At 40.1% G+C, this 12,719-nt stretch overlaps 1 protein-coding gene across 2 annotated transcripts in view; it reads left to right on the forward strand.

Moving 5' to 3' along the window:
* The window catches only part of TSPAN12 (tetraspanin 12), a 53,523-nt gene that overhangs the window by 34,205 nt on the left and 6,599 nt on the right, over window positions 1-12,719 (forward strand). For both annotated transcript variants that reach the window (XM_068401617.1, XM_068401618.1), the window contains 3 exons: window positions 3,236-3,310; window positions 7,612-7,719; window positions 10,639-10,782. In XM_068401617.1, the coding sequence (XP_068257718.1) occupies window positions 3,236-3,310; window positions 7,612-7,719; window positions 10,639-10,782 (327 nt within the window). The remainder of the gene's footprint in view (window positions 1-3,235; window positions 3,311-7,611; window positions 7,720-10,638; window positions 10,783-12,719) is intronic.

Here is a 12,719-nt window from a genome sequence, read left to right on the forward strand (position 1 = left end):
ATTGTTGCTTGTAGATTTTTTTTTTTAATTTTATGATAACCTGCAGGTATTTTTGGAAAACCGCTTCCGCTTGTTCCCTTCTGTGCCTTCTCTATCCTACCCTCTCTCTGCCAAAAAAAAAAAAAAGAAAGAAAAGGAGAAAACAGTAGAAAATATCTCAGCAATAGCCAAGAGTGCACTTGAGGGAGGTGTGCTGTAGAAGGCAATTATCAGTGACCTGCTAGTGCGGTTTTGAGCGTAATGCACAGTGTTCCTCAGTGAGTTAGTCTCCTTCGCAAAATGTAGGCGCTCAGCCCATAGGAAGAAATATTAAGCCTTGCTTAAAAACAAAGTCCCTGTTTCTGGCAAAAAGCAGAAGTGTGTAAACGCAGGAAGATTCATTTAGCATTCAGACTCCTGTGGGAATTTAATTGGGGACAAGGAGTAAGCATTGAAACTAGTAATAATTTCTGTATTTGGAAATTGGAAATTAGGGGTAATAAATTTAAATAATGGTTAGAGTGTTTTTTCCCCCACACAACTTATATAAGAATTTTTTTTTTGCAAACCATTACATTTAGAGAGAGGTATAATATTCCCCTTTAATAGCAGACTGAAAATGAAGCTCCTGTGTGTGGGTTTGGTGTGCCTGCAGTTGCTCAGTTCCTAGAATGGGCTTTCAAGTGTGTAAGCTCTTTGTGTCATTTTTTATCTTTTGCCTTGTGGACAGAAGATGTGCTTTCTCGGGACAGAAAGCTTGATTCTGCAGTGCCCTGATGTGTCCAGATGGAGCTAGAGTCAGGAGTGCTCAATCCCTGGCAGACCCAGAAGTGATTTATGAGTGAATCTGGCTAAACAGTTTTCTATCCCAGGCTACAGTCAGTAACTGGAGAAAAACTTGGGTTTGGCTTTTCTGTCTTCAACTGCTACCAGAAACTTTCTTAACTATATGCTGACAAAAATGAGGAAGTTTCAAATGTTAAGGTTGGTGAATGAATGAAATGTTACAAGGAGCTGCAAGTTAAGAGTTTTCCAGAGAATGTCACGCATACGCCCCCAGATGTGTCGCTTTCACCACGATCAGTGAGTTTTATATAAGATTTGGGGATAGCAAGCAGTCCCAGGCTTGTTATTCAATTAGAGTATAAAACCACTGAAATTTTCTTTGACAGCTGAGAACTCAAATTTGCTTTTCACTGAAATGTTTAGTCGTTCTCCCTCTCAAAAAATGTCAGTATTAGCATTATGTCCTTAAACATTTTTTTTGTATCAATTAAAAGAGCTAAAGGACGTGGCATTCTTTCCTCCTTCCAAAGTGAATACTTTGCAAAGTAGATTTCTGTGTTTTTTTTAAAAGAACCCTTTGCATAACTTGCAGGCACTACAGTGGTAGTGGGTACATCGTCTAGAAGCTCATGAATTTATTTTTTAGAAAAAGCATCATTGTTCTTTCAAGGTATGACTGAAATTTTTTGCCCTTTTTTGCACCTTTGGAGGATGAACGTATTGGTTATTGAAGGCCTATACTGGGGCTCTGCCCGTGCTTACAGTGTTGATTTGTAAGGATACGCGATGTGGTGTTCAGCTATAATGACTATGAAGATGCAATGTAATGTGGTGGAGACTAGTAAAACAGGACGTCTTCTTTCAACACCACCTTTATTGAACAGACCATTGTGGAAGGAGAATATGAGTACAGGTTTCTCTTGAAAATTTACATGGATATTTTTACGTGCACATTTTTAATTTGTCTGTTTGCATCTACAAACCGATCAGTGTTCGCGAGAGGGCACGGAGACACTGCACGCAGACCAATATGATCGTTAAGCAGATCTCGTTTATTTACGTATCTGAGGGTACATTTATACTATTCTGTTTTTGTACACACTCTGTGTACATGTCATTTCTATTATGATTGGTTAGTATGCTTTGTTCACACACCTCTATATTAGTTCTGATTGGCTTATGCTAAAAAGCTATATCTTGCAGGTGCAGCATTCTTTCTTATTTTTCAACTTCCCCATATCTTATTTTTCTCATAGCCAAAGTCCTTGTTCTTTATTATGATTGGCTAGTTCATTACCACCCCATTACCACCCCCTGGACATGCCTGGACATAGCTCGTTCAGTACCTCGTTCCCACCATTGTCCCGTGGGAACCCCACACAAACCTAATTCAGGGGTTTAGAGTTGACCAGCTAGTAGACGTTAAGCGAAGACACTGTTCAGTAGCTGCTAAGGTATCTGTGAATTACTCAGTTGCAGACTGGATGAATGAAAAAGATACTGTGTAGATGACTGTTAGATCCTAACACCTGTGGATTTATATTCTCTATTTTAAATAATACAGCTTATTGACCTTTTAATAGGAAAAAAAATCAGTGGTTTGTTTTTTTTTTTTAATACCTGTCCAAAATACATTCCATGGCATGTATCCTACTAATAGAATTATATATTTTCTCTATTCTATTCTATATTGTGATGGTGTTTCTTTGATTTCCAAATAAAATTAAAATCCATGAAGACTGTAATTTTAAGACTTGTCTACTGAGAACAAAGGGGAGCTCAGTCCATTGACATGGAAGAAAGTTTGGAGTTGAGAAGGAATGGAACTATACTTTTGCTTTAAATAAAAGATAAATGGGTTACTTTTAGTAGGAACACCAGTTAAAGCAGTCTGCTTTACTCTGCAGTTCAGAAAGGATTTGTTGATGCTATGCAGAAGATAGTCCTACTCTTTTTAATTGTAGCAACCAGGTTTTTTTAACTGTCATTATCAAGACCTGTACAGCTTCTTCATTTATACACATATTTTCTATTTTTAAATAGTTCAAGGGTTAGATCTTGTAATAGACAAAGATATTTCAATCCATCTCAATAAATATTTGTACATTTATGCCTGACCTCAAATACCTGAATCACTTCAATAACAATGGACCTTTCAAGAGCCTTGTTTGTTTTCATCTTGTCCTCTTTGCAGGTGTTTTAGCATGATATGTCACGATAGCTTTGTACTACGGGGCAACAAGGAAATGAATTTGTTTGCCGATGGTAATGTTCATATGCTTCATGTAAAGTCAGTAAGAAATGTCACGTGACTTAAAATTTTAGAAAGTTTGCTGTGTGAATCTTTCATATTTTGGTTACAAAAATTTATTTCAAATTCCAGTTTTGAGACATCCTTTAATATTTTTAAGTCTTTTGTTCAAAGTTAACCTGAATGTCCAAGTTAACAAATACTGTTTGTTTTCTGCAGTACTTTGGAAGCTTGCTTGTAATATTCTGTGTTGAACTGGCCTGTGGTGTTTGGACCTACGAGCAGGAAATAACGGTGAGTCAGAAAAGGAGGCTGCATTTTTTCAACAGAAGAAAACAAAGATTTCCATTAGCTGGTTGTTTTCTAATTGCTGTAGTGTTTATCTTTGTTCATTGTTCCGACAGTCTAATTTCATGTGGCTGCCTTTTTTTTAAACAGAGAATTCTTCTGGGAAAGCTTGTCTGTATGGAAGGTGTTCTGGGTTTCTCCCTACCCCCTCTATATTTGAGAACCAAATTCTGGAGCCCCTGATTTAAGGACTTTATTTGTAGTTAATTTTCTTAGGCAGGTTCTCATTGAAGTCAGTGGAAGTTTTGAGGATAAAGTATGAACTTTAGGCTTAAGATACGTATTTTGAGAGAGGAGATGTGAGAATTTGAAGGGATTTTGCCCCAGAAGTTCTTCATGTTTTAAAGACCTATAGCTGAGTGTACTACATTGTAAACAGTGTGTTCTTTCAGTGGAGGACTTGCTGTCTGCTGAAATCTTCACGCTGCCTCCACAAGCTATAAATGCCAGTTTTAAGCAAAACATGTCTTAGCTGTAAAACACTCTTCTGTAAACTTGTGAAGAAGTTTTATCTCTGTCTAGTTTTATAGCTGTACCAACCTTAATTTTCTACTGAAGACTTGTAACTGTCACAGAAGAAAATGGGTGTTGAGCAGAAATTAAACTGAAATGTTTTTCTGCTGGCTGCTATATTCTTATGTCTTGTACTCAGTCTGGTACATTTTTATGGATAGAGGGACAAATATCTTCTCTGAGCTGCCAAGATATGCCCAATATGCTGGTCCTTCCAACAGTGTGTAGCAATTAAATTGCAATAAGATGGGAGGGAGCCTTCTTGGTATTTACACGGTACTGGGACCAAAGGAATTTCTGGCAAATTTGAAGGCTAAAGTTACGTGGCAGCACTTTGCATCGGCATTCATTTCCTTGCTGTACGGATTCCAGAGAAGTGTTCTAATGTAACAACAATTAAGGCTATCCCTTTACTTTAAATGTCAGTTTACATTGATGCATTTTAAAATTGGGAATGCAGATGAGAGGCATGCTTTATCCGATGGGCACAGTTGCCCTCTGCGGGGGTTTTGCCAAGGATGACACTTCTAACTAACATCCATCTTTCCACAGAAATCTTGTCAGTTGAAGCTGCCTGAAATAACAGCCTTCACTGCACTGGTACATGTCTTCTTCAGCCTTCACTATTCAGTAACCTGAAGTTACAGCTGTGTTTTAGTGTCATCCCCAAACTTTCAGTTACATGCTCTGCTACTGGAACCCAAACCAGGGACAGTTTTATAAAAGCTGACATAGCCCTACCATGTGTTAAGGCACTGGTGACACTGCATCCCTCCAGAAAAACACACAGCTGTTCCTGTGCCCCTTTGCCAAAAGAAGCAGTGCTGAGCTCCATGTCTGCACCTTCTGCAGTGGGCCACAGTGAACCCAGATACTCCACCCTCCTTTGGTTCTTCCTCTCTCTCCCAGGAGTTCAAGAGTATGAACATGAGCATGCAAATAGAAAAAAAAATCTCTTCGGCAACTGCTTTTCATGTTTCTCTCTCTTCTTCTCTCCCTTTATACTTATTCCTCATCCCTGAAACACTGTGCTTTTTTGTCTTCTCTTTCCATCTGATTTCTTCTTATTGTTCTCTTTATCCTAACACTACTGCTCTTCATGTCATGAGGTGGGCCAGACTCAGGTTTCCTGCTGCTGAGACCCGTAGGGAATGTGGCAGTCTGGAAGAGCACAGTTGTTTTTCGGTGTTTTTTTCATAGCTGTGCAGATCACTTCCCTAATGCATGCTTTCTCCTGCTCTGCTTGATAAAGATGACTCCCTCTTATACCCTTGGGGATGACTTGATGTCATGTTGGTTTCAGCATAGCATGAAATCACAAGAGCCCGTCATGGGTTTCAGAGAATCAGTTGGCATTAGTGTAGGTGGGTGGCTGATGTTGTCAAAAATGTCACCGAGGCATGACCACCTCTGCTAATCCAATATGGGCTCTACTTGGCCTGTGGACAAGTTGCTGTAAGAGTCCTTGTATAAACAATTTTCCTTCCAGCTCATGATAGCTGTCAGCGTGAAGTGTACCTCATGACTAATTTATTCCATCTACAAGATTGAAAAGCCAGTGTAAATTCTCAGCTTACTTGGGCATTGGTCAAGCCTTGATACTCATTAGGAAAATACTAATAAGTAGATCTCAACAGCAAACTGAGCTTTACAGAACTTATGCTAAAATCAAACCAACATCTCTAGTTTTTGTTTGTCCACACACTCCACAAAAGTTCATGTGTAGTCAAACAAATTAATCTCAAGATCATGTATTATTGTTCAGTACTGCATGAGCTGAGGGGAAGCTGTTTAGTAAATACATCAGTGTCCTTAGTTTGACATATTGACATTCTTGGAGCAGTCAGACACACAGATTCTGATATCCCTCCTTAGCTCCAGAATTCAAATTGCCTTCCTACGGTGGGGTATAGATGTTTTGGTTTGTTTTTAATTTCTTTCTCTCACTTCTTAATTTTTTTTTTCCCTACTTTCCATTGTTTTCATAAAGAAGTTGGACACAGTGTGTTACATGCGTAACCTTGGACTGTATTCAACTCAAATAAGATAATAAAAAAATAGTCTAGCAAATATGAGCTTAATTGCAGCAATATCAAATATTTTCCAAAGAAAGCAGAGTGATAACTTCCAATGCAGCAGAAAGAGAAATGCATTGAGTACAAAACCAAATTATTTTATGATAGTGACCAGTGTAAATGTTTGTGGTAGAAATATTCTATGATACTGTTTTTAAGTATTTTTAGTACTCTACTTGTAGCATATTTTTCATGTGGACTGTTGTGAGTTCAATGCTTTATAGCTTAAGAAATAAAAATTCTGCCAAGTGAAAGGTGTGTTAAATTTCTGTGACATTTTTAATATACTAATATTCATGATATATGAAGTTTTACTAGGGCGTCAAAATTGTAGTATAACTTATCAGTGGTAATGAAATATTATCAAATCTCTTATTTGGGTTATGGGGTCAGTCAAACAGTGATTGTAGAGCACCTAGCACAACGAAGACCGAGCTCCTTGGGAAGTATTGTGATCATTTTTTTTCGTTAGGTTACATTTATTGCTATTTGCAGAACGCCCTTCGTGTTCACTCCAAATTGAACGGGATAGCCAACTCCCAGCCGCTGGAGTAGCTTGACTCCCTCACCCGCTCAATGAGAGCTGATGTTGCAGTTGTGATTTCTTTCACCATGACTATTAAGGCTAATGGGAACAAGGCAAAACTCGGCATGAATGGTATGTGTGCCTAGAACAGCAACTGCAAAGTCTTCAGCTCTTTGTTTTAGTTTGGCACGCTGAAATTTGTGTTGCTGAGCAGAAGTTAGTATCTTACCTTGACTCTTAGCTGCAATGTATGCCAGGTGCCATAGCACTTGTATAGTTTCTAACAAATTACTAACTGAGGGTCATAGTTTGACAATGGAGAGCACCAGCTCCTCACTTGTGAGCAGTCAGATTTGAAAGAAAAATACTTTGAGAATCCTTCTTTCAGAAGAAAAGATTTAGAAGGCTCTGAGTGTGTGTGAAGAAGAAAGTTCACAGGGCCTCATTGTCTACACTTCCTTGTTACTCTTCTTGAGCAAGATACTGAAATTGAGTACATTCAGGATACCTACATGCAGGACTCCAGGCAAAGCCAGAATGCCACTGAAAAGTCTCTCAGGGTAGAATTAATCTCAATTAGTTTTATGTATTTAGAAGCTAGATGTTTAAATCTAAGTTTGTCACCTTAGACAGTAAAGTGGATTTGAGACTTCAAGGGAATGATTCATCTGCTCTGTTTAAAATATTTATCTTGAGATTAATTGCCCCATACGACTGCCTGTTTCTTTCTATTGACTAAAAAGACAACAGGGAGGTACCTGAACTGGGGCAGACAAATGCCATCCCTGATGACTTGGATGGGCCTCAGCTGAAGTTTTATGCCAGGTAAAAAATCTGGTAACGATGTAGCCAGATTGTACCCATCTATCTCTGAATCCCTCCAAAACGCAGCTCCTTTTCCAGTGTGCATTAATTTGTAAGCAAAGGGTACAATTAACTTTTTCCTGATATTTTTATAAAGGCTCATAAAGTTTCAGTATCATAAAAGTTGAAGCACATGTTTCCCTGTTTTGTTTGAATACAGAATTATTTGGTCATTGTACTGAAAAGATCTCAGAATAGATGGAATTCTGGGTTTGGAGCCACAACCCAGCTGATCTGTTGTGTGAATTACTTTTCTTTCCTTGCTCCAGGTTCCAGTGCAGTGGTCTGATATGATCACACTGAAAGCCAGGATGACCAATTATGGCCTACCTAGGTACCAGTGGCTGACCCATGCTTGGAATTTCTTCCAGAGGGAGGTAAGACAACAGTTAATTTGTGAGCTGAAGTAATACATGCTCGGTAAATGTTACTTATCTGCTAAAGGAAAAGGTTTGTTTTTAAGTGAATAGGTAAATAAATGCAAATTCATTTCTTGTGAAACCCTGTGTAGTGATGATGTCTTTTATAATGATGACGATATCTTTTATGATGATGCTATCCAACTCTTGAGCTTTTGTAGGCCCTAAAACTCTAAAACACGCAAAAAACACCAAAAAAAAAGAATGTTACTAAATTCAGTTAAATTGCTCACACTGTCTTTTCCTTTGCCAGTGAGGTTAGGACACCAACACCTTTTGAGATTATTATAACTTTAAGAATATGAGGTATATAAAATCAAAAATCTGCAGGTAAAGTAAAATGAACATTTCTATATGCTATTTTAATATTAAACTGTACTACACCTCCTGTAGGCTCTGTTAGTTTCCTTTCATGGAGCTGACTTGGATAAGATATGTGTTCAGCTGGAAATGAGTGGGAAAGGAAGTTTCCAAAAAGATGCCAACACTGTCTCTTTGGCTGAGGTTTGAGAAAGTGATCAGGGTTTTTATTTCCTTTGACTGAGGAGACAGGAAACAAACCAAAAAGCTTCCTTGTGTATTCACAGCTTTGCCCTCTAGCCTACTAAAATTCAGAACTGTTTTTAAAGAATGAAGCATTATGTTACAAAAACATGGAATTGCCCAAGGTAAAACCCATTAACTCCAAATATAACTCACGTGCAGGAAGAGAACTCTTTAAATGCCTGTCATTGTGCTGCCCTTGTTGAAATGTTGAAATCTATCATTGTTGCACAGATTTCCTGTTTATTTAAACATTTCCTGGCAGCACTTGGTTAGTCTGTATTTATACTAAAACCTGAAAGAAAGAGTGAGGACTCCATGAGGTTAAACACACACCATCCTCCCCAGTCCCCTGCTCTGGCTATGCAACTGCTCTGTGAAACAGAATAATCCTTCATATACAGGTAGTGTTTGTGTCTGTTCCGTACCTGAGAGGATATAATCGAATGGTCTCGATTTCCCTGAATGGAGCTGATACTGTATCTTGGTTTAAATGTATAGGTTGAATAAATTAAAAGCTGTCTCTTATACTCCTGGTTGTTATAGTGTCATCATAATGGCTGGTTTTAAAATGACTATTAGTAATAAAACTTCAACCATGCCTTAACCCTCCCAGGGGAGAAAAAGTTCCTTTTAGAAGTTAGATTTGCCACCTCTGACCAGAGGAATAATTTGGGCAAAGTTTGAAGTGAACTGAGAAGGCTTTTTTACAGCTCCTAGTTAATTGGTGGGCTCTCATTTTTATTCTGTCTACTTGTAACTCAGATGGTGGATGTGTGAGCCTGGTATGCGCTTTATGCTTGAATGAGCACTGTGCTTGGGGCCCTTCTTCAGTCAGCATTACAATTTTTTTTTTTTCTAAAGAAAAAAATTATAATTACAACTTTGTTCCCAAAGATGCAGCCCTGATAAGCTTTGTGCTCTTTCTTCTGTATCTTTTAACATCTGAGAGAGATGGGAAATGTATTTTCCCCCCAGTCCCCTTGCTGGTCTAATATCAGAGTTGTGACTATGCTAAGGAAGATGGGAAGGGTCAATTGAAGTCAAGAAGGAAAAAATTGGGGGGCGGGGGGGGGGGGAAGAAAAGATTTGAGAGTAAGAAAAGGATGTTTAATGAGGTTGTCTTAGCAATTACAATAAGGAGCCAAAGCTTGAGCTTTCCTTAGAAGGTCCTGTGTTGGGAGGATTTTGACTGGCTAATGAACTGATAAAAACAGAGACATTAAAGCTGTGGTGAAAAAGGAAGAAGTGAGATTTGTAAGAGGACAAATGGAGTCAAGGCACAGTGTGTGCCAACGTGGTGTCTGGGCACTGATCTGTTTGACTGTGGCTGAGGATTGGCATGGTATACAGGACTCTGGCTCTGAAGCGGGTAAGAAGGGCAAATGTTTCCAAGCCCATGGGTCAAAGGAGCAAGGTGAATTACAGACACTCAGGCTGGTAGTGGGGAACATTCAGACAGAAAAAAGCAGTATCTTGTTCCTGCAGCAACACTTTTTTTCAGTCATATCAAGTCCCCATCCAATGCCGAAGAAAATCTAATGTAGCTGCTTCAGCACTTTTTTATGTGAAAGCAGCTAGGAATGTGATAGGCTGGTTGTATGGCTTTAAATCTCTCTGTGTGCTTTGCAGAGAAGACAGGTTGTTAGTCCTGGTGGTTTTTATAGACAATTATGGCTCATCTGCTTTGCAGCCAGACTTCCTACTTTTATGGTTGATTCTGTTGCAGTGTTTATTTTAGTGTGATACCCCCTCCTTCCATTTTCCTTTTTCCTTTCAGCATTTGTGATTTCTATACCTTTTTGCTCACTTTTTAAATCTTTTTTTTTTTCTTTTTTTCTGTATTGAGATAAATCTATGCTTTTTCTCATCTGGTTTTCAACAGATGTGTCTGTAGTTGTAGCCTTAATAGTCCTCACTAGTAAGACCTTAATCATTTCCTACTACTTCCTTCAGCCACAGGTATACTTGTTCATTAGTCACCCTTTTTACATGAAATGATCATGTGTTAGTTCCTTGTAGTAAGGACAGCAGAATTACAGGGAAGGAAAATTTCTGTGAAGCATCCTTTGGGAGAGCAGTTGGGATTTAAAGAGCAGAGCAATATCATTGGCTGTTTCTCAGGTGCTTGTTGGTCGCTACATTACATTTTTCACATTACTTGTATGTCAAAGGACAGCAAAAGAAGATATGTGGAAGCTCTTGTAGATGTTTTTAGTCCTACGTAAATATTTTGAAAGTTGTTAATAGGAATTTGTTTTGCTTTTTTGATGACCTACTTTTATGAAGAAGTAGCATCATTATTGCTGATCTTGGCTAATCCTTCCTTTGCAGTTTAAATGTTGTGGGGTGGTATACTTCACAGACTGGCTGGAAATGACAGAGATGGACTGGCCGCCTGACTCCTGTTGTGTCCGAGAATTCCCGGGGTGCTCTAAGCAGGCCCATCATGAGGATCTTAGTGACCTTTATCAGGAGGTAAGAAGAAAAATCATTTTTTTGGAAGTCATTTTCCAAACTCATCATTTGCAGTACAGCAGAAGGGTTTGTAGAGTAATTGTGTTTATGGGAAGTGTTTGTTATTGTGGTGGGTTGACCCTGGCTGGATGCCAGGTGTCCACCAAACCACTTATCATTCCACCTCCTCAGCTGAACAGGGGAGAGAAAATATAACGAAAGGCCCGTGGGTCGAGATAAAGATCAGGGATCACTCACCAGTTTGCCATCATGTAAAGGGCAAGTGTCATGAGGATGGAGCCAGGCTCTTCTCAGTGACATCCCTTGACAGGACAAGGGGCAATGGGTGCAAGCTGGAACACAGGAGGTTCCACATAAATATGAGGAAAAACTTCTTTACGGTGAGGGTAACCGAACACTGGAACAGGCTGCCTAGAGAGGTTGTGGAGTCTCCTTCTCTGGAGACATTCAAAACCCGCCTGGACGCGTTCGTGTGTGATATGGTCTAGGCAATCCTGCTCCAGCAGGGGGATTGGACTAGATGATCTTTTGAGGTCCCTTCCAATCCCTAACATTCTGTGATTCTGTGATCATGGGCAAAACAGACTTGACTTGGGGAAAATTAATTTAATTTATTACCGATCAAATCAGAGTAGGGTAATGAGAAAATAAAAACAAATCTTAAAACACCTTCCCCCTACCCTTCCCTCCTTCCTGGGCTTAACTTTATTCCTGAATTCTCTACCTCCTCCTCAGCGGTGCAGGGGGACGGAGAATGGGGGTTGCATTCAGTTCATCACACGTTGTCCCTGCTGCTCCTTACTCCTCAGGGGGAGGCCTCCTCACACTCTTCCCCTGCTCCACTGTGGGATCCCTCCCACGGGAGACAGTCCTACATGAACTTCTCCAACGTAAGTCCTTCCCACAGGCTGCAGTTCTTCACTAGCTGCTCCAGCGTGGGTCCCTTTCACGGGGTGCGGTCCTTCAGGAACAGACTGCTCCAGCATGGGTCCCTTCCACGGGGTGCGGTCCTTCAGGAACAGACTGCTCCAGTGTGGGTCCCCCATGGGGTCACAAGTCCTGCCAGCAAACGTGCTCCAGTATGGGCTCCTCTCTCCATGGGTCCACAGGTCCTGCCAGGAGCTTGGTCCAGTGTGGTCTTCCCTGGGGTCACAGCCTCCTTCGGGCATCCACCTGCTACGGTGTGAGGTCCTCCATGGGCTGCAGGTGGATATCTGCTCCACCATGGACCTCCATGGGCTGCAGGGGGACAGCCTACCTCACCATGGTCTTCACCGTGGGCTGCAGGGGAATCTCTGTTCCAATGCCTGGAGCACCTCCTCCCCCTCCTTCTTCACTGACTTTGATGTCTGCAGAGTTGGTGTAATGTCCAGTCTGCAGCTTGCCAAACTAAGAGAAATTCTACTTATACTATGGTAATGAGGACTCTGGTGGTATGTACAGTGAAGGATGCTTTTGAGAAGCGCTTTGGAAGATGAGAGGTGTCTTGTTAAAGGGCTTATGCAAGGAGGCAGGTAATTCAGGTGCTCTGCTGTGAGCAGGCATAGAAACTTAGTGTGAAAATGCTCTTCCTCTCTAACTCTACTACATTACAGAATGTTTATTATTTTAAAATAATTTTTAAAAGCCTTAAAACCAGGAGAGGACCTATTTGGACTCAAAGTGGGTAAGGGAGGAGATCATGGTAGCAGGTCATTACTGTTCTTAGGGTGAAAATTACAAAAAACAAGTAAACATGTTCTCTACTAAAATTCTTTTAAATGTTCTGACAAAAATGTTGCAAAAAGTCACCTTTGTCTGGAGGCTGCTTTGCTACTTACCTTTTTTTTTTCATGCTAACAGACCTCTGAAGACCTTTAATTGTGCATTCAGTAATATCAGAATGACCAACAGTCCAGGTAGTCCAGTAGTGACAAAAAGCATGTCTCGGTCAAGTA

This window comes from Nyctibius grandis, chromosome 5 (genome assembly GCF_013368605.1).
Source record: "Nyctibius grandis isolate bNycGra1 chromosome 5, bNycGra1.pri, whole genome shotgun sequence".
Taxonomy (NCBI): domain Eukaryota; kingdom Metazoa; phylum Chordata; class Aves; order Nyctibiiformes; family Nyctibiidae; genus Nyctibius; species Nyctibius grandis.